Here is a 22,563-nt window from a genome sequence, read left to right as displayed (position 1 = left end):
TTGGGGGAAAATATCTATATATCGTTTGAACAAAGGATCTGAATTAAGCCTCGAGATGAAAAGCCGCCCCGACTCCCCCTCCTATCAACGTTTCACATCCCCCTTTCCCTTTGCTACATCACCAGCAGCAGAGTACATGGCAGTGTGGTTGCTCATAGCAGCATGTCAGTAGGCTGCGCAGGCCTACCTGGCTAGCACAGACATAAAAGGGCTACCTGGCACCGGCTTTCCTTTGTGCAGTCATGGCAGACACGGAATTAAAAAGCTTCACCTCCATCATGGACGCCTTGCTTCGTATCAGCGTGAGTAAGAATTTTTTTTTATTCCCTCAAGAAACGTACACATTCATCGCTACGTTATGACATTTCACCTTAGAATAGCTTCAATTGCACATGCACCTAGCCTTGTTTTTAGCCACCAATTGCTAATTGAAGGTTTGTAATGGATAGAAAAATTAATACGCGAGTCCAAACGTGAGAGAAATATGTTGAAAATTAGCAGGAAGCTGAAATCAGAGGTGATGCATGTTGTCATAGAAACGGGATGCTGCTTCTAGCTGGTGCTTGTCATGATAGAAAATAAATGAGACATATTTATTTGAATGTTAATATATTTTTCTCATTCCAGTCCAATATGAAGAGCATGGAGCGTGAGCTGCGTTGTCCCGTGTGCGATGACATGGTGAAGCAGCCCATCCTGCTGCCGTGCCAGCACAGCGTGTGCTTAATGTGTGCGGCCGACGTGTTGGTACAGAAGGGCTTCCCTCAGCCTGACCTCCCCCCAGAGCCGCGGTCGCCGGCCTCCACGCCCAACAATCGCTCCCCGCGACAGCCCCGCAGACCCACGCCTAGGACTCCGGACCACCTGGAGCGCGTCCTAAGAACCGGTAAGGGAAAAAAAGACAAGCGTGTGCTTTCAGTGTGTGATGTCAGCATTTATGTGAGTCATGAGTGACAACATTTATATTATGGAAAGGGAATGTTCCAAAATTGAGTGCTGAGAGATGATGTCACATGTGTTTTGTGTGACATCACCATGAGGTCAGTCTTTTTTTTTTTTTTTGGAATAAGCATCAAGAAAAAGTTCCAAAAAGCAAAACAAGGCTGAGCTCAAATAGAGTGGGTTTAAAAAGTCTACACACCCCTGTTCAAATGTGATATAATAATATAATCCTTCCAATTTCACCTGACAATATGGCAAACAAATACTAATCATTTGATTGAAAACTATCTACTTACAGTATTGTGACGTATGCGCTGCATGTAAGTAAACTGTCCGTTCCATTGGCACTATTTCCCACATATTCCATCTGCTTTCCTGCACCCCCTCCCCACCTTTCCTCCTCCCCCAAGCATGCAGCACGTACCCCGGGCGGCGGCGTAAGGACACGGCCCCTCCCCCCATGCTGTTCCCGTGTCCTTCCTGTCAGGAGGATGTGGAACTGGGCGAGAAAGGCCTGAGCGACTGTCCCCGCAATCTCACTCTGGAGCGCATTGTGGAACGGTAACTGGAATACAACATTTGGAAAACGGCGAGGGTTGTCTTTTTAGTTTCGTTTTGAGGAGACATGCAGTTGAGTTTACAATGTCCTAAAACGAAAATGGCATCTGCCGTCACATTTTTACGAGACATTTATATTAAAATAAAATACAAAAGTAGATATACTGGTGAATTTCAGTAACTTATTATACTAAGTTAATTTCAGTACTATATTATACATATTTATTAAACATAAGGCCAATTATGACCTACTTTCTGTATTAAAACATTTTGAGTGTTTCTTGTGTAATATTGTAATTTCTTGAGAAGGTAAAATTAGAGTTTTTGCTTGCTGCAAGCTTTAATATCAAAATTATAAGAAATACAATCATGAACTGTATTACTGTATGTAGTCCATCTATATCATAGCCTATATGTTATTTTTTTTTTTTTTTATTGAACTACTGAAAAAAATTCAGTTTTCCACCCTTTTTCTAACTCAGTGATTTTCTTTTTCTTTTTGTCTTTTTTTTTTTATTTTTTACTCCCAAGTACCACCTAAAATAATGACCAACATTTAAATACTGTTGTAAGCCAAAGTGTTCGTTAAAGACGAAACAATGTATTCCTTAAAGTATATTAAATAGTCTGCGATTGGCTGGCAACCAGCTCAGGTTGTACCCCGCCTACTGCCCCAAGGCAGCCGGGATAGGCTTCAGCCCCCCCCCCCCCCCCCCCGCGACCCTTGTGGGGACAAGTGGTTAAGAAAATGGATGGATGAACAAAATCTCTTGAATAACAATTCAATTCAAATGTATCACACATGAAAATAAAAGTAAAATTGTATTTGAATGTAAGATTAAATCTGTTCTACCGTACTTGAAATTGAAAAACAATTGAACTGTTCTTAAAAAATATTAAATTTTGCTTAATCGTGAAGTGAGTTTTTGTCATTGGATGTGGAAGGATCAAGGAAGCAAAAAAAGTTAGCAATTTTGGTTTAAAGCAGACATTTTAGCCTATTTCCAGTTATTTTCAATGGCAAATTTGTTCTTTTTTCCATTGTAACCAAATTTGAAATTTTAGACTCATGGAAAGTAAAGCATGTACAACACTGGATTCAATTTTTTTTTAAGTTAAAACAAATGACGTGTAGCTACAAGATGCATTCTGCTATAATTGATTGTATTTACTGTTTAAAATTGTATTTGTATTTAATTCAGTGATTGTTTCGCGTACCATTGTAGAGAGGCTATGTACCACATTTTGACAATCTCTATTCAAATTTTTTGAGAAGCACATTTACTTTTTCTTTTTCTTTTTTCATTTCATTTTTCTCACCACATCTGTCCTGGTAAATTTCCATTACTGTACTATGCACGCACAACATGACAGTGAATTCTTGCATGCCAGGTACAGGCACACGCTGAGTCTGGGCAGCATAGCCATCATGTGCGCTTTCTGCAAGCCTCCGCAATCTCTGGAGGCCACCAAGGGCTGCGCCGACTGCAGAGCCAACTTCTGCAATGAATGTTTCAAACTCTACCACCCCTGGGGGACCCCCCGAGCACAACACGAGCACATCCTCCCCACAAACAACTTTCGCCCAAAGGTTTTATCCCTCTTCTTGTTTCTTCCACAAGATAGTTTCCGTTGCATCTAATGTTTTCCCCCCTCAAGGTGCTGACGTGCACAGAGCACGAGCAGGAGCGTCTGCAGTGGTACTGCTGCACCTGCCGCAGGTTACTGTGCCCGCTGTGCAAGCTCCGGCGGGTCCACCATGGCCACAAAGTGTTGCCGGTGACACAAGCCTACCAGGCCCTCAAGGTGCCTCACATCTGCTGATGATTTGTTGACATTTTATGGCACCAGCTTCACAGTATCAACTTTGCTTGCTGTTTTTAAAGGATCAGCTGACCAAGGAAGTGAACTACATTCTGGCCAATCAGGAGACCATACAGAGTCAGATCACACAGCTGGAAGGGACCATTAAACAGATGGAGGTCAGATTTTATTTTATTTTATTTTATTACTACATTCATTGAAATAAACATGTGTTGGGTGATATGGCATTAACTCATTCACTGCCATAAATTCATTAAAAAAAAAGATTGTTAAAATTAGGGGCAAGAGGCGTTTAAAACATTTTTTTTAATTAATCGCATGACTTCACTAGTTAACTCACGATTAATCACAAATTTTATATCTGTTCTAAATGTACAATAAAAAAATCTAGGTTTTCACACTCTTGTTAACAAAAGTGGGAAAAAAAGTTAAACTAATAGAAAGTTAAAATTTATTTTTTACGTTTCTAGCCGTCAACGGCAGTGAATGAATAAAAAAAAAAAAGGAAAGAAAACATAAAAAATTTGGGGCGTTAGGCGATTAAAGTTTTTAATCGTAATTAATCTCATGACTTCACTAGTTAACTCACGATTAATCACAAATTTCATATCTGTTCTAAATGTACAATAAAACAAATCTAGGTTTTCATGTTCTTATTAACAAAAGTGGGAAAAAAAAGTTAAACTAATAGAAATAGTTTAAATTAATTTTTGACGTTTATAGCCGTCATTGGCAGTAAATGAGTTAAAATAAAATCGAGTTCATATGTCCCAATAGTTAGCATATGCTAAGCTAATACCTTCTTTTTTGAGAAACGTCCTGGCATTTTGTTGCTATTTATATTTTTGCGCACAGGCCAACAGCGCTGTATCTCTCCACCACCTGAGCCGCTGCATGCAGGATCTGGCCGCGTCCATCGCCGAGCGTCATGGGGTCTTGTCCGTGGCCCTGGAGGGCTCGCGCGGCCGCAGGGAGGAGGCGCTGTCCGGCCAAGCGTCGGCCAGGCGAGACATGCTGGAGCATGCCGGCGTGATGGCCTACACTCACGAGCTCCTCAAGGAGAACGACCAGCCGTGTTTTGTGCAGGCGGCCAGAATCACTCACAACAGGTTGCTTCTTCTTTACATTTGCTGACTTTTTGTTTTTAATTCTCTAAATGTGATTGTTTGAATCTCCCTGGACAGGCTGGTGAAGGCTATCACAAACCTGCAGTGCTTCTCGCTGTCTGCTGATCCCTCATTCAGACACTTTCACCTGGATGCAACAAAAGAGATCAAGCTCATCAACGGCTTGGAGTTCATACGTGGTAGGTCCTGCACTGGACACTTCATTAGGTACACATAAGCATATCCAATAGTATCAACTTAACAAAGATAATGATGCTCAATTTTGATCAGAGAGGTATTCATTTGACAATATTTTTATCATTGTGGCGTGAAGGGGCACTTCAACTTACTTAAATTTAAGAAACTAGCATCAATTAAGACACATTTTTAATTTTAGTACGTCTTGTGTGACGTTACATTTCTGCAACTCTCTGCTTGGCTCAGCTTTATTTCTATAATTTATATTTATAAACAAAGTGCTATATGAAGAAAAAAATGAAACGCCAGATACAGAGCAATTAAAAACAATAAAACATGGGGAAATAAAAAAAAATCTTGAATTGAACTCTTAAGTGCAAAGTGGATGGAGGCCAAAATATTTTTGTTCTTCTTGTTCTTATGTGTTCCAGTAAGTAATGACATGTTTGTTTTACGACTATAAAAAGTCAACTTTATTTGTTTGTTTTCACAGACAAGGCCACAAAGTATTTCTTTTGACAGATGAAAAATAAATAAACAAATAAACATTTTAAAAAAAGACACATAAAATAATTGCTAAATAAAGTTCTAATTACAGGTTGTCAAATATACCAAAACAAAGGTCAAGGTTGAAATTATTGAAAGGACTGGCTATAAAAATTCAAATACAATTATTGTTAAACCATACATTGCAATTAAAATACATCTAAATTTAAATTAAAAGTTAAGTGAATGCTGAGATGCCATTGATGAACTAAAATGGACTTCAATGCTAATTAATACATCACAGCATGTCTTAACAATGCCCCCTGGTGGCTGTCATAGGCATTGATGAAGTGTGAGCTTACAAATTAAATACCGATTTATTAAAAATGCTTTTCTTAGCGTTCCTAGTATGAATAACTCATCAAACTGAACATTATTATGTTTGTAAAGTCACAATGATTGATACAAGTCTTGTCTAGTCTTTGTGATCAGTGAATGTACAGTATAATTGAAAGCAGGTTAAAATAAGTCATCAGTAACCCGACCCACCTGGCAGCCCCTCTAGCCCCAGTCATCGACACTCAGAAGACGCTGGCGTACGACCAGCTCTTCCTGTGCTGGCGCCTCCCTCAGCACTCGGCCCCGGCCTGGCACTTCTCCGTCGAGCACCGAAGGCGGACGGGGGCGTCCGGTGACACGTGGGGCGGCACCCGATCCCCCAACGCCTCCGCGGCGTGGCGGAGACTGGACGAAGTGCGAGGGACCAGCGCCATCGTGGACCAACTAGAGATAGACAGCGTTTACGTGATGAGGGTGCGAGGATGTAACAAGGCCGGATTTGGAGACTATAGTGAGGAAGTGTACCTTCACACGCCACCAGCTCCTGGTAAATACGTCTTCTCTTTTAAATGTAATGCCAACATTGAAACTAACAAACAAAACATTGATGATATTTATTGACAATATATGTTCTATGCAGCCCCACTAGTCTAAGTTAATATTGAGTTATTGGAATATGAGTTAAACAGCAAATCCAGCAGTTTTTATCAATATCCGAAGGCGGCCATTTTACCACTTGCTGTTGAGTGATTTTTTTTTTTAATTGTATTTATTTTTTTAATTTTCTTTTTTTTTTTTTGAGAGAGAGAGAGAGAGCTCAGTATTGTTCATTCAGTAATCTTACTGATTCGACATGTCATCATCATTGCTCTCTCTCTCTCTTTTCCCCCCCTCTTTTTCTTTTTTTTTATGTGCATGCTGTCGAGTGAAAATGACATCACAGTAGGTCAGGTCTCAGGTAACAACCAATCACAGCTCATCTTCAGAAAACAGCTGAGCTGTGATTGGTCGTGGCCTTAGCCCTGAGCAACTGTGATGTCATCTTCAGTGGACAGCAAGTGGCAAAATGGCCGCCCCCTGGGATGGATACAAATGGATGGATTTTGCTATTAATCAGAATGTCATGTTTAGACTAGTGAGGTCACACATAACATAATATTGTCAAGAAATGTTTAAGGTTGACTTCCCGTTTAAGATTTATGATATTCTTTCACAAATGATTAAATCAAATAAATCTTTTCCCTCCACATTCCTTGCTCCTTCCTTCAAATACTCCTTCTTTTTGTGCTCCCCATTGTATGTTCAGCTTGAGAATTCCTCTTCCTTTCTTCCCGCCCTGTTATGCCCTCCGCCCTCTTTTCTTCTTCTTTCCCGCCAGTGCTGTCTTTCTCCCTGGACTCTCGCTGGGGCTTGCATTCCGACAGGCTGGCGCTGGGTAAGGGTCAGACGTACGCCCGCAGCGTGCCGGGCCTCTCCCTGTTGAAGGTCGCCGACCGCGCGCTCACCTCCTGTCACCTGACCGCCGACCTCCTGGTGGCCGACCTGGCCGTCTCGCAAGGGCGGCACTACTGGGCGTGCTCGGTGGAGCCGGGCTCCTACGTGATCAAGGTAAGAGAGTGCAACAAGTTGAAGCGTTCAAGGACCCTCCGACTTTTTTTTGTGTGCGTCCGTCATGTAGGTTGGAGTCGGACAGGAGGCGAAGCTTCAAGAGTGGTTCCATCAGCCACAAGACATGGCCAGTCCACGGTGAGAGCCTTATATGGAGGTAAATTTGGTGCAAAACTAACTTGTGCAAAAAATTTGTACCTGTAGAAAAAAGTCTAAATTTGTATCTGTAAAAGTCGTGATTTGTATCTGTAAAAAAAATGTGTGCCTGTAAAAAAAAAATTTGTGTCTGTAAAAGAAATTTGTACCTGTAAAAAAAAAATGTGTATGTGTAAAACAAATTTGTATCTGTAAAAACAAATTTGTACCTGTAAAAGTCATGATTTGTATCTGTACAAAAAAAAATTCGTACCTGTATTAAAAGTATAAATTTGTATCTGTAAAAGTTGCGATTTGTACCTGTAGAAATGACAACTTGTAGTCAAAGAAGTCGCCACTAGGAGTCACAAGTGGGTTTTCTGCTGCTGTACTGTGACGTGAGTTTTGCCCCAATTGTTGCGCTACAAATGTAGCAAAACTAATTTGTACTTGTAGAGCGCCTGATTTGTACTTGTAAAGAAGGGGGCGGGCTCTGGTGCAATGAAGGGTTGTTTTGACCAATCAAGTGAGAAGGATTTGAGCGGATTGGAGCGCAACCTCATTGGTTTAGCGAACGACGGTGGCGGGACTCGCGGAAGGATACAAGCAGGACACATCGTCGCCAACCAACATACATATTAAGAATACTTCAGTCGACTGAAGTATTCTTCCTCAACATACATATTAAGAATACTGAAGTATTCTTCCTCAACATACATATTAAGAAGTATTCTTAATATGTATGTTGGTTGGCGACGATGTGTCCTGCTTGTATCCTTCCGCGAGTCCCGCCACCGTCGTTCGCTAAACCAATGAGGTTGCGCTCCAATCCGCTCAAATCCTTCTCACTTGATTGGTCAAAACAACCCTTCATTGCACCAGAGCCCGCCCCCTTCTTTACAAGTACAAATCAGGCGCTCTACAAGTACAAATTAGTTTTGCTACATTTGTAGCGCAACAATTGGGGCAAAACTCACGTCACAGTACAGCAGCAGAAAACCCACTTGTGACTCCTAGTGGCGACTTCTTTGACTACAAGTTGTCATTTCTACAGGTACAAATCGCAACTTTTACAGATACAAATTTATACTTTTAATACAGGTACGAATTTTTTTTTGTACAGATACAAATCATGACTTTTACAGGTACAAATTTGTTTTTACAGATACAAATTTGTTTTACACATACACATTTTTTTTTTACAGGTACAAATTTCTTTTACAGACACAAATTTTTTTTTTACAGGCACACATTTTTTTTACAGATACAAATCACGACTTTTACAGATACAAATTTAGACTTTTTTCTACAGGTACAAATTTTTTGCACAAGTTAGTTTTGCACCAAATTTACCTCCATACCTTAAATATGGCATCATGATTGACAGGTGAGCAGGTGTCCACGGCAGACCCTGCCTTTCAACTTTCAAGACCACCCGATTGAATGGCTCTAAGAAAATATACTTCAAATCTGGCCAATGGTTGGCAAGGTTATTACAAATAAAGTTTGCCCAAAAATACCTTTTAATAGCCTTTTTATATGACCATTTATGATAAAAAAATTTTTTTATTAGTTTGTTGTTCACAATGGGGAAACTCCTGCAAGCCTCTGGCCAATAGTTTTTAGACTGGATTCAGGTTTGAATTTCCCGCCCTCTGTCTGCGGATGTGACATGTTCGCATTGTGTGAAATTAAAATGCAGTTTAATTTTCCGGCCATAGGTGGCAGTAGACATTCGAAATTAAATTTTCTGCGTTCAGTAGCTTTATAGTCGCACTAAGGAACTTTTCAACCTTTAACTCAATTGACGACTATAGACGTCAAAAATTCATTTGAACTATTACTACTAGTTTCACATTTTTTCCCACTTTTGTTAACTAGAGTATGAAAACCTGACTGACGCGAGCTCAAAAACAACGCAATGCGCTTGTCCTCATGGGAAATGTGGTCTTCCTTCAGGCATAGCATTACCGCTTTTGTCCATATGGCACCGCCATAATCAACATAAACAGAAAGTTCCTTAGTGTTGCTTTAACGAGAACTAAGGAAATAAAAAAAAAATGAAAATTTTTTTTTAGGAATGAAATAAATAGAAAATGAGAGTGCTTTAAAAAATGCTAATGGCTGTACAGAAGGAAGAAGGTCGAACGATGTTTGGGAATTGTCGTTTACGTTACTTCATTACACAATACTTAGAGACCTGCTGGTTTTTATCTTAAAATTGACAAATATTCCATATTGACGCCATCTTAAAATAATCGCCTAAGTAATTTTTTCAGGTTTTTCAGGAAACACAAAACATTTAACCATTTACACCATGAGGAGATGATTTAGGCAAAAATAATAATTTTTGTAAAGAAATTACTTTTGACAATTATTTTAAGAGTGGTGGGGATATATATATATATATATATATATATATATATATATATATATATGTATATATATATAAAAGCTCAACTAAAATGAAGATTTTTTGGGGGGGAGGGTAACAACAACAACCTAACAAACCCACTCTAAAAACTAATTGGACCAACTGAATTTAAAAAGCAAAAGTCAAAACAAAATACTAAAAATATACAGTCAGTATACAGTGTATTTTTTAACCCCCCCCCCAAAATCTTTAAAAAACCTGATAAGCATTCTGTATACATTTTCCATGAAAATTGAGGGAGGGGAAATAGGGGGGGGGGGGGGGAACTTAAAATAATAATAATAAATCTGAAAATGTGCAGGTACCAAACCACAAATATGCGGGGATTGACTGTAATGAAAAATCCCAAACTATAACCTTGCTGGTTGCCAGCCAAACCAGCAGCACATTCACACCTATGGAGTATTTAGAGTCTTGAATTGAATTGCTACATGTTTTCGTAATGTGCGAGGAAAAATCCCACCGAAGCGCATATGTAGAGCACGCAAAATCCACACACGAGTCGAGAGTTTGAACCCAGAACCTCGCCACTGTGGGGTACATCACCGTTTCGCAAACTTTATTGAAAATGAAAATGAATTTAATTTACCAAATGTTTTCTCCCCATCCTAAGCTATGACCCAGACAGCGGCCATGACAGCGAGGCAGAGGACGGCCAGGACTCGCCCGCCTTCTGCTTCCTCACCATGGGCATGGGCAAAATCCTCCTGCCCCGAGGCCATAATAAGCACCTGAATTCCAAGCCCGGCCACCCTTACACGACGCCTCTGCCGCCCAGACTGGGCGTGTGCTTGGACTGCGACGAGGGCAGCGTGGCCTTCTACGACGCCCACTCCTTACGCGTGCTGTGGGAGGGCCACGTGGACTGCTCGGCCCCCGTGTGCCCCGCCTTCTGCTTCATCGGCGGGGGCGTCCTGCAGCTGCAGGACCTGGTGGCCAGTCGCAGCATCGAGGAGGAGGAGGAGGCGCCGCCCCGCAGGGTTGTCATCAAAACGCGTGCAAACAATCGTAGTAAATAATCAAGCAATGTATATGTTACGATTCTATTTGTTTCATTGAGTGCTTTTTCATTCATGTTGACATCGTGGCTGAAGCAAATTTAGACTATGCAGACGTCAAACATTGCATGTGGACATGACGAGGATTTGCGATGCGCAGATTCATACATGAAGTATTATGATTGTGACCATAAAAAAGCACCACAGATGTACTGTTTGGAAGAGTTTGAAATCTTTATTTGTGCATTTTTGAAAGGTCTTGTGATGTCTTTCAGTGATCATATTTGCCTCATTAACTCATTCACTGCCATTGACGGCTATAGACGTCAAAAAAATCATTTGAACTATTTCTATTAATTTGACACTTTTGTTAATAAGAGTATGATAATCAAATTTTTTTATTGTACATTTAGAACAGATATAAAATTTGTGATTAATCGTGAGGTAATTATTGAAGTCGTGATTAATTAAAATTGAAAATTTTAATCGCCTGATTCGATTTTTAAAAAAAGGAAAAGATTAAAAATTAGGGGCGTCAGGCGATTAATTTTTTTAATTTGTAATTAATCGCATGACTTCACTAGTTAACTCACGATTAATCACACATTTTATAACTGCTCTAAATGTACAATAAAAAAAATCGAGATTTTCACACTTGTTAACAAAAGTGGGGAAATTTTTTTTAACTAATAGAAATAGTTAAAATTAATGTTTGACGTCTATAGCCGTCAATGGCAGTGAATGAGTTAACATGTTCATGCCTTGAATATGCACATACATTACATGTCATCAATTGAATGTTTTGTATGACTGTTTGATTTACTGTGTGTGTGTGTGTGTGTGTGTGTGTGCGCGCGTGCGTGTGTGTGGCCTCGCAGGCACATTTATTGTATCATAACTTAGCTCCGAGACAGGGACGGTTTTAAATCACTGCAAACTGTAATAATTATATTACGCAACATATTGAATAATAGCTGTGTGACAGTGTCAATGAAATATGATCATTCTTTTGTGTGTGTGCGCGTATTGGCTGTGCATTGAAGTGGTTGTTGATGTCTGACAGCACAGATTGTCTATATTGTAATATTTCTACATGATTTAAACTTGATTGTATCTGAAGTTTTTTTTCTAGTGAATGTGAAAAACGGAGTGGAACCACTTGAGACAGTTGCAGATATTGTGATATGCTTTGCTTTTGCTTTTTTTTTTTTTTTTTAATCACGACATGAGTGAAAATAAACTGGTAATCTGACACGTGATATTGAACGATGTGAAAAAGGAAACAAACACCTGAACATCTTTTTTGTCACGTGATACGTTTGCGCCCTTGAGCTACAGTAGGGCGGATGTTTTGATCGCTAACAGCTGCTGCTTTTTATGATGTCAGTTTGTGATTGATTGACTGGTAACTACGAGACAAATGGGGATTAGATGGGGGGGGGGGGGTAAAGAGTGAATGTTGCACAACACACTGGGACTAAAAGGTGCCACCGTCGTGTGAGGGCACGTCTCCCCTTAATTGTTTGAATGACTTGACAGCTCCATTTGTGTGAATATATAATAGCTGTCGTGTATTTTCAAACAGACAAAGCACACAGGTGCAAACATTCAGCAGTAATCACGAATTTACTGTATGCTTAAACAGCGGCCCCCAACCACCGCTACGGGCCGAACAGAGAGACCGACAGACAAAAATAATAATAATAATTTTTCAAAGTAGGCTTTTAAACTATTGCTAGGGTATCAAAGAAAGGGGTTTAAAGTAACGTTTCAAATTGTGCTTTTAAAATTAAAGTTAGGGTTTATCAAAGTAAGGTTTCAAACTCGGGTTAGGGTTTCAAAGGGTTATAATAGTAATAGTAAGAAGCAAACAATGACCGGACGTGCAGCTAATGGGCATCCATTGGCGTTATCTTCCAATCAAGCTATTTTGACAGGAGATTAAAGTATCGTCGTAAAAGACAGAATGTTCAAAGTTTGGGATCATTTCTCATTTAAAAAAAAAAGAAGGAAAGGCGCAATGTGTCTGCTACATCTTTGCGATTGCAGGTTTGAAGTGAAAATAAGGAGAGCGTTCTGACAGTGCCTCGCCAAATGGTTTGTCTGACGAGTGAGCATGCAGTGTTCCAGGTAAACCACGAGACGGCGACGTTGACTGAGATTTAGTGGTTTTATGAGTTAGTTTGCAACAGGCGCACTTTAAAAGCAGCAGCAGCTCTGCGGTGTTTTGATTCATAAAATGTCGTTATCAAAATGATGTGACTGGCTTGTAACATGGACTTCATTGCCATGGCAACCCTACATGACCTCCTACACTTTAGTGTAAGAACAGTGATTCCCAACTACTGCATGCCATAGGAAATTATTCAATTTCACTACGTTGGACAAAAAAAAATCTTTATACATATAATAAATCTTTATATATTAAATTTTTGTAATATATCTTTGCTCATTTAGTGTATCTGTGCCAACAAAGGTGCCTTCAGTTGCGAGTTCGGGGTGAGGGTTTGTTTGCATTTAGCAAATCTAGCTTTCCTACAACAAAACACTAGTCAGGAATAGTTGTTGCCGAGACTCCACTCATGTCATACTTCAAGACATATAACGTTGTAATACTGATACATTGTATTCAAGTTGATCAAATTACATTATGAAAATGATTTTACATTAATTTAAAAACTCACAGAACACTGATAAAAATAACAAGTAAACAAAGTACAGCATATCCCATTAGTCACATAAACACAGTAAGCAAAACACGCTTTGACAGAAAAATCACTTCTGATTGGCTCTTTCTCAAGACTATATAAATTGCGCCCCCCCCCCATTTGTTTATTATCCCTTAATCAATTGCCTCATAAAAATGCTCCATAAATGATTGATACAGTGCAGAATCATAAAGAAATACCTTCAATCTTCTCACGAACACAATCAACTGGGAGTTGAGTTTTATGGGGCCATTTGTATGCTGATAAAAAAAATAAAAATCTTCAAGAATTATTTGCAGGCAGTCACATGCACTCTCCCCTGTGGTCCCCACATCAGTACAACAACAAATACACATACACACAGACTTGAATTGTGTCACTTTGGTTGTGACCAGCTTTATCGTAGCCCCCCGGGTCAAAAAAAAAGAAAGAAAAAAGCCTGGTCCCCACAAAAAAGTGTGCAGAATTGTTCAAGACAATGATTTCTGCTTGAAGGGGCTTTAAAACATCTCCATCACAAATATTTGTTGTTGATTACCGCAATGATCTTCAGATGTGTGCATACTTAAAAACCTTTACTCTTCACATAAACAGGCAGAAACCACCTTCAGTGTATGTGAGTGTCTTGAGGGTGGCGCGCCAGATAGCCGCCACCCCGTCGTCTTCCTGGTATTTTCTTTGCGGCGTCGAGGTGACATGTGGACAGGCTCTCATTAAGCTGTCATGGCAAGACGGGCCTTCTCGCTTGCCTGCATGCACACTTCTTCATTTCATACAAATCACCTGACACGCACGTCTCACTTTACACTCGCGTCTCAATAAACTCACTTCATTTGCCTGCAAGTTGGATTTACTCACTTGTATTCTTCCATACTGTCATCACGTAAGCTTTGTTTTTGTTTTTTTATGTTACTGTCAATGTGCAGGAGGTTACTCAACCCAACAGGTGCTGCAATATGAAAATGCTCACGGGTTTTTATGTCGGGTTAATGTTTTTCAAGTCACAACTTCATTCTGCCTCGTGCATGCATGCGTGTGCACGCTTGCAGGTCTGCCTCTGCCTTAAAGGTACAATGAAGGCCTTTATGCTTTAAGTTTACTACACTTGCAATAAAGTAAACATGACAGCAGCAGGCTTGTTTGTTGTTGCGTGAGGGTGTAGTAGTGGAGTAAAGGGTGAAGGTGGTGTCGCAGTAGAGGTGGTGGTGGTGGTGGGGGGGGGGTGCAATCAGCTGAACAATGAGTTCAACTTGCAAACAGGATCCTTCTGTTTCCTGCCTCCTTGTACACGACACGCGCAAACACACAAACCCGAGCTGACTCTTGCATTTTGGGGCCCCCCAAAGTAAGAAGCACCTTGTACAGCTTGCAGAAAGTGATGACACGCACACACGGTTAGCGGACACTACTCAGCACACGGTGCGCCCACGCAGGGAGGAAAAGGCTGTCCCAGTAAAAGCACACCTGTCCCAGCTGCTGTTTTCTACATTAGGAATGTGCTTTCTATCACTTTCCAACCAAAGTGCCCCCCCACGTGCTCGTACCTTCTGTATTTTTAAGCTGTGGTGTGCACATGGATCCAAACTGTCAAAGTTTATGACAATATAACGTACATGATTTATTGATTTGCACAGTCTAACCTGAACTCAATTTGTTCTGTTTACAAAACTAACACCCCCCCCCCCCCGACCCCAAATAGGAACACAATGTTTAAGAAGTATTTTAACGTTCTCACCTGACATACAAGTGTAACTTTTTTTTAAATATATTTACTGTTGTTTAACAGTAAATATATTTTCCAAAAACAAAATATGACTACAAAGATGACACATTATGTCTTGAGAAAATTTGCTTTAAAAAAAAAGAATCTGACTTTGTTCTTAAAAATAAAAACTTTTCTCATCTATTATAAAAATAAATAAAAATAAGAGTGACTGGACAAACTAAGGTAGGCACATAGCAACTGCATAGTAACAGACAGCATTCTCATCATAAGGAACATAGTTACTGCATAAAACTTGGCAAACTAATAGTGCTAAAACATCACCCTCATCACATTATTATCAAAAGGGACATAGTAACTCCATAAGCACAATACATCCATAACACAATGACCCCCTAATCTGCATAAGCTTAGTAACTCATCAGAAAGGACATAGGAACTGCATAAGCATAATACGTCCAGAACACAATGACCCCCTGGCCTGCATAATAACTCATCAAAAAAGACATGGGAACTGCTTAAGCAGCATACATCCAGAACACGATGACCCCCTGACCTGCATAATAACTCATCATACTTTGGTACTTTTAACACACAATAAAGGACATACACTAACTGCAGAAGCATACTATGTCCAGAACACGATGACCACCCTGACCTGCATAAGCCTAACTCATCATAAATGGCATAGTAACTGCATAAGTACAATACATCCATAATACAACGACCCGACCTGCATAATAACTCATCATAAAGGACATAATAACTGCATAAACACAATACATCCAAATACAACTGAACTGTACTTTACAAATGTACTGTACTGGATAAAGAAATGAACACTGTATCCTGATGTACAGTTGAACATTTAATACAGTGATTCTAAACATACCGTAACACGAGAGAGCTACTTAACAAAAGTAGTGCTTGCACATCACTAGTGGATTTACATATCTTTATTAGCATAACATTTATGGGTAAGTGTACGACATATTTCCTGACCTTACGTTATTCAAATAGCAGACATAATTATCATTTTTAAACTGCTGCTGTGGTTTAGTGCATGTAAAACAATTGATATTTGCACCAAACGACATCAACTGAATTCACATTCAAAGGTCCTTGTTTGTCGACAGTCACTATTAAATGTCAGACAAAACGTACATGGCAACCATTTCAATGCCTGCCTTTGATTCATGACCTGCCATCCGTTCAATATCCCGGCCGACACGTTGGGCCACTTTTGTTTCCCACCTCCACTCACTTAGCAGCACAATGCCGTGTTGTGTCTGTGTGTGTTGTGTCAGGGCTGTTTGAGCTCAGGAAAAGGATTCATGCAACACACACACACACACACGGGATGAGAACCTCTGGCGTGGCCTTTCCCACCACTGGCCTCTCTGTATCAACACACTCACACACACAAACAAGTTCATTCGCACCGCCGTGCCATGAAACAAGCTTTTGTCTTCTGCACACACTGGCCAAAACCTTCACTATCAGGCGATGGGCTCCAGGGGGCGCTATAGCTCACTCACTTATTTTAATGTATGATTATTAGCGCTGAAATGATCAAATCAGCATATCAGGTTTGATTTTGATAAAGAATATGCATAAATCCTAAACAATATGCTTATTATTATGTTTGCTGTTCGCCATATTTAGTTACAATGGGGAAAAAAACAACACACTTGGCACTTCCTTATCATCATCCTTTATTGACATAACACAGCCTCCATTCATACTTAGGTCCCTTCGCACTTAAAAAAAAACATATTCAAAAAGATTGCAAAAATAGCCAATGTAAACAGTCGTCATAAAAACAATACATACTGTAACTTAGAGCCACTGATATGCATTGATATGTTATCTAATAAGGACAGGCACAAGAGGTAACAGAATAGAACAGTTTTTTTTCCCAATAGAAGACAGTAGAGAGGAAATGCTCCACACGAGTACCGTACTGTGTATTCAAAATAGCAGCCTGTAAACAACGCAGTCTTTGGATTGTAGAAAAAAAATAAAAACTCAAATCCAATTCAATGGATTATCATTAGATTTGAAAATATTGGTGGCTCAGAAAAAGTCACTTTCTTAATAGCAACATCTACAAAGGAGTATTGGAAACACACGGAAAAGAAAAAGTATGAGATGGAAAGCAAACGTAATGTTATGAGACAATATTATGTGCTAACATTATGCAAAAATAAGTGGTATTTTTTTCAAGAATAGAGTCTTATGAAAGTAAAGTTCCTCAAAAAAATGAACTAGGTAGAATAAGGTGGTATTATTTCTGGGGGGGAAAAGTTGTATTGGGGGGGGGATAAATCGAAGTTTTTTTTTTTTTTTTAAACAATTCTTACCGTTACAAATAGTCTTATTTTCTTCTAAAAAATAAAATAAAGTTTCAGCGGGAAGCCATAATCTTTAGAATTTGTTTTGGGGGCGGGGTTTCCAAAAAAATAAAAAAAGTTCATTTTTTTTGTAAGGTAATTTTTATCAGGAAAAAAAAATCACAAAAAGAAAGAATGAAAAAGCATGACTTTTCACTTATATGACATCTTGTGTGACTCCTTTTATTTTCTTCAAAATATTCTCAAAGCATGACTTTATTTTCATAGTATAATCATTCTCATCGGAACCTGATTATTATTATTATTATCCTAACAGCATAAAAAAAAATCTTACGTTGCCATTTCTTTTCTCAGTTTTTCTATTTTTCTTTCTTTTCCGTGTGTCCCTAATACTCACTCGTACCCAAGAGAAGGCACTTGAAAGGGGACAAGTTTGACAAAACACCTGATTTTGTTTCCCCTTCGTATTCTTTAATACATCCTTGGGCAATAAATAGTTTTTTTGTGTACCTCTGTGGAATGTAGACATTATTGCCACCTGTCACACAGGGGCACTTCCTCGTAGTGTAACATGTACAGTCCATCACTGTATGTCAAATGGTCATATCTGCATGGACTTATAGGGAGAGCTGACGTGGGCAAATCTCCAAAACAGGTAAAACCTGATGATGCTGGTGAGGATTCCAGGAAGGTTAGGGGCCTAAAATGCACACACATAATAATAAGATGATTGCGGTGGCCCAAATGTTCAAGTTTATGTAAAATATTTATTTTGTGGGTCAGTTGTTATGGATTACAATTCCTTCTAACGAGGAACAAATTGACCTGATAATAAATATTGTGTTTGGCATGGTGCAAGTGTGTCGTACCAGGATGTATAAGTCACCCAGCTGGATGCCGTAGAAGAACCAGGAAGTAGAAGTGAAGAAAGTGGCCACTGTCAGAGGGAAGGACAAGCACTGCACGTTTCCGCTCCGCACGATGGCCATCTGAATGAAAGGACCACGCGGAGATAGAATCAGCAACGCTAGGAGCAGCCTCACCAAAGACTCGTCACAGAAGACGACGATAAACGGGTTAAGCAAGTATGAGCAGGTAACGTGAAGCATGCAGACTCAATGTAGTAAGACTCCAGAAGTGTTGTCAATTCGACCAAACAAAGTTGGAATATGAGAACACAGTGGACTGTGGATACCCACGGATTTATCGAGTCACAGATTTTTTTTCTTTCTATTTTTTTGTTTTTTGGTTCAGCTAACCCCCGTTTTTCATGGGAAACTACTGAAGGTTTATGAGCGTTTTTTTTTTTTAAAGATTTACTAGGATTAAAAAATAGATTTTCTATATATTTCAATGGCCGTCAATTATATGCGCATTTTCGCTTATTATATTATATTTTAATTTGTTGGGGGGAAGAAAAAAAAAGTAGTCAGAAACAAAAGTGTTTTTATTTTAAAAAAAAAAAGTCAAAACTTTTCTTGAAGATATAATCAAAAAATATATACATCTTACAAAAAATTATAATAATAGATTTTTATATATATATATATATATATAAAAAAAGAATTTTCAAAAACATCTGCAAAATAAAATAGATATATTTGATTACACACAAAAGTTGTACTTTTTTTGTTTTGTTTTAGGGGAAAACTCATTTTTACAACAAATAAATATATATTTTAAGATTAAAGTTAGGGTTCTTCTGGAAAAAGTCAATCTTGTGAAAATAAAGTCAGGTTTTAAAAAAGTAGTTTGAGAACAACTGTTGCAATTTACAAGAATATAATCAGATTATTTTTTATTTTTTTAAATACTGTTTATTACCTATGGTTAATAATACTTATATGAAAAATGAGAATGTTAAAATGTTACTTAAATCTTTTTTTTTTTTTAAGTTTTATGGTGGCAACACTTTAAACAGATTACAGATTATTTCCGTTCCCATTACTCCCTATGAGGAAAATACTAAATTTAGTACTAAATACAAATTGCCCATATTCATTCATTATTTCAAAATAGTAAGAGTTTGTCTATTTAAAACAGATTTATAGTGAGTAAAGGATGACTGTGACGGTTTGAGTGTTTCAAGGATTAAGAACCCCCTAAAAGAACTCTGATTATTCAATCTTGTACCGAGTACCCACTCAAATAAGAACAAGATTTCAAACTAATTAGGGGGTGCCAAGTGCCATCACATCATTAGGCCAACTGTAAGACGTCAACAACGAGGGGTTGGGGGCCGCACAGTGAAGGAATAACAGGAAGATGCAGATGAGGAGGAGAAGAATGGCAGGAAAGCGAGCGGCTGGTTTCTGACTGTGAGGCAGATGGAGGGAAGGAGACAAACAGGATCACAGACAAACACAACAGGAAAGAAGACATCTGATGGGTCCCATGACACCTGACTGTTCTCTGCTACATAAACGCACAATAGTATTGTGGTGGATTTTCACCTACTGGAGGTGGGTTCGAAATGCATCCCCAGCATACACTGGGGTTGATTCCATACGCCCACACTTGGACATTCCTTCACCAAAACACACGTTTCTTACCAGGTCCGCGAGCGGGGACAGGTACACGCCCACAGTGGCCATGCTGCAGACAAGTCCGAGCTGGTTTATCTGCATGTCGCCAGGAGGAAGAAACAACGAGAAGTACAACCCGGCGCTGGTTGCCACCGCTCCGACGGCGACTATTTGGAACACGACGTCTTTCTGACAAAACAAAACAAAACGCAGCCTCAAAGCTCACGTCAACACACGCCAACACGATGACAGCCGCCATGCTGACCTTTTGTTTCGTGTACGTTACGTATACGATGATGTAGAGGGTTTGCAGTAAAGCGCCGATGAGATTGACTACAATAAGCGTATAGTCGCTCTTCAGCATCCCATAGTATAACCAACCCAGGTTACTGTGGCAACAAAAACAATGGAGATGATGAACAGGGCAAGGTGACAGGAAAAGAACACTCGTAATGCCACACATGTCAGTTTGTGGGAAGAGCTTTGTTGACTTTTTGGTGACTTTGACTGTCATCCAGACTGCAAAGATCTTCTTGACAAGCAAAAAAAAAAAAAAGTGTTTGGTCTGGAAACCATTGTTGACGGCCTTTAAAATAAGGTGCTGGTATAATATTGTTTGTTGCACATTGATTGATTGATTTAATTTTTGAATTTTGGATTAAAAATAAATTTGGGCTCACTAAGGTATCCCAAAAAGGACAGACTAACAAAATGATGTAAAACACACTCTCATGTGATGTTATTTGAGAACAAATTTGCGGTTGCTGCTGATTGTCTTCACAAAATTTTTTTTTTTTTACCAATGTTTACATTTTGCACAGGGAACTCGACTGTTGAGAGGGTGCTTCTGTTTTGGTTAGCAAATGTCTCTCAACCAATACATACTTTACACACGTGGTGAGGAAAGGCAGAAATTGGATGTTGTCGGTGCTCTTGTTGGTCTGCATCTTCTTTAGGTCGACCCTGCACATAAACACAAACAACAAGACAAAGTCAACCTAGAACAATATGATATCATGGTGTATTCTAGTAAATATCACTGCAAATCACAGCTACTCCAGTGCAACAAGTTTTAATCCGTGAAAAAAATCAATTTCACCTCACAGACGCAATGTTAAAAACATTTGCACAAGATGACCATTTGGATAGAAGCGGGCAGAAAGTTTGCCACGCCGCAAAAACAGAATGCCACTTACAGTCCAGTCGAGAACATCCCGAGTGTGAATATGATGCACGCCCATGATAAAAGAAGCAGCAAATCCATAAAAGGGATTTAACTAAATAATAAATATAATAGATATTCAGAGTGTTAATGTCTGATTTTCGATTTTAGAATCTGAAAAACCAGAATTACTAGAACCTACGGCGGGTTTCTTTTCCGCCTGGATTTCCGTGTTTGCAATCAGAAACTCGGAGATTCTGCGCTATGATTGGCTGTTCACTGAATCATGTGGTGCGGATTAGGTCCAATGGGGTGCTGTAACGGATGCTTCTGACGTCACAATGTTGACAAATCCGGGTGGTTGAGTTTTGAGATTGCTTAATGTTTGCTTTTGATTTCAATTTGTTAAAGAAAGCAATAATAACAATTTAAAAAAGAGTTTTGATTTTGTAAATGAACGATGATAGCTATCCATCCGTTTTTTTGTAATTTAACACATTTAGAAACATTTAAAACAGTAAACATTGAATTAAAAAAATAAAAACAAAAACAAAACAAAACAAAACTTTTCTAGTATTGTTAAAAATGCTAGATAAAATGAGGAGGTTTACCTCAAATATTTAGGTACACCTGTACATTCATCTCATTAATCAATACAAGAGCTATTATGCATTAAAAAATATTCCTTTCACAAAGCATATGTTATACTATACACAATATTCTACATTTATATGTCCAGTATTGATTGCCACCAACTGAGAAGTATTTAGCTAGCATGGGGCTTATGGTGGTGGTAAACTTTAATCGCACTACATTTTAGTGATACATTCGGCAATTTTCAGGAAAATGAAAGTATCAAAATATTGAGTATTGAGTATCAAAATAAATACATTTTCATTCAAAGCTGTCTGTATTATTACAGAGGAGATGAGCTAGTAGAATACACTCGTCGCCCTGACAACACTCTTGAACAACTCTCAAATTTGACCTTTAGCAACAAACCTTCACACATGATTTCTCCTCCTTTCCTGTCTTTGCTTCATTTTTTTAAAGCATTTTTTTACATTTTAGTCAACATTTTATTTGTTTCCCTCTTGGTGTCTGTCTTTGACTATCCGAAATGCTTTGCCATTCTGAGAGATTATGTTATCTCTGCGTGTTCTGATTAATATTGTATTTGTGGAATATGAATTAAGCAGCAAAATCTACAGGTTTTTTTACTCATTTGGCGGCCATTTTGCCATTTGTTGTCGACTGAAAATGACAATGCCTCAGGTAATGACCAATCACGGCACACTTATTTTCTTGGTTTGTTCATGTAACGTTCACAAGCTGAGGTCATAACCCTAACGAGAAAAGCTCTATAGAAAACGGATGGATGATGGACATTATGTGACACTGGCATCTGCTCATCATTGCTTTAACACATATTGCGTGTACACAGGCCGTCACATTGCACAAGA

The 22,563-nt window shown here is 39.0% G+C and overlaps 2 protein-coding genes across 2 annotated transcripts; one reads left to right on the top strand and one right to left on the bottom strand.

Moving 5' to 3' along the window:
• The first annotated feature begins 97 nt into the window (after positions 1-97).
• Positions 98-11,863, top strand: trim46a (tripartite motif containing 46a). The gene is made up of 12 exons (XM_086078324.1): positions 98-302; positions 628-886; positions 1,353-1,503; positions 2,893-3,091; positions 3,160-3,306; positions 3,387-3,482; positions 4,180-4,433; positions 4,509-4,630; positions 5,671-6,000; positions 6,832-7,061; positions 7,132-7,199; positions 10,244-11,863. The coding sequence occupies exons 1-12, from the start codon at positions 243-245 to the stop codon at positions 10,647-10,649; spliced, it is 2,322 nt and encodes a 773-aa protein (XP_085934450.1). The 5' UTR covers positions 98-242; the 3' UTR covers positions 10,650-11,863.
• A 4,894-nt stretch (positions 11,864-16,757) lies between these two features.
• On the bottom strand, positions 16,758-21,335 carry slc50a1 (solute carrier family 50 member 1). The gene is made up of 6 exons (XM_086078708.1): positions 21,135-21,335; positions 20,824-20,901; positions 20,204-20,327; positions 19,966-20,127; positions 18,283-18,402; positions 16,758-18,113 (listed from the first exon to the last, which is right to left on the bottom strand). The coding sequence occupies exons 1-6, from the start codon at positions 21,200-21,202 to the stop codon at positions 18,015-18,017; spliced, it is 651 nt and encodes a 216-aa protein (XP_085934834.1). The 5' UTR covers positions 21,203-21,335; the 3' UTR covers positions 16,758-18,014.
• Between the last annotated feature and the right edge of the window lie 1,228 nt (positions 21,336-22,563).

The sequence above is a fragment of the Leptonotus elevatus genome, chromosome 6 (assembly GCF_054856555.1).
Source record: "Leptonotus elevatus isolate MCC_2025b chromosome 6, RoL_Lele_1.0, whole genome shotgun sequence".
In the NCBI taxonomy this organism is placed as follows: domain Eukaryota; kingdom Metazoa; phylum Chordata; class Actinopteri; order Syngnathiformes; family Syngnathidae; genus Leptonotus; species Leptonotus elevatus.
Note: the sequence above shows the minus strand (reverse complement) of the source record. Positions and strands in the feature narration are given on the sequence as shown.

Excerpts from the sequence above, each read along its gene's own strand:
- slc50a1 (XM_086078708.1), bottom strand. The coding sequence starts at position 21,202 with ATGGATTTGCTGCTTCTTTTATCATGGGCGTGCATCATATTCACACTC. Across the intron at positions 20,902-21,134 it reads GGGATGTTCTCGACTGGACT|GGTCGACCTAAAGAAGATGC; the intron begins GTAAGTGGCATT and ends GTTTATGTGCAG. Across the intron at positions 20,128-20,203 it reads TAACGTACACGAAACAAAAG|AAAGACGTCGTGTTCCAAAT; the intron begins GTCAGCATGGCG and ends TTGTTTTGTCAG.
- trim46a (XM_086078324.1), top strand. The coding sequence starts at position 243 with ATGGCAGACACGGAATTAAAAAGCTTCACCTCCATCATGGACGCCTTG. Across the intron at positions 3,483-4,179 it reads GGACCATTAAACAGATGGAG|GCCAACAGCGCTGTATCTCT; the intron begins GTCAGATTTTAT and ends TTTTGCGCACAG. Across the intron at positions 4,434-4,508 it reads GCCAGAATCACTCACAACAG|GCTGGTGAAGGCTATCACAA; the intron begins GTTGCTTCTTCT and ends CTCCCTGGACAG.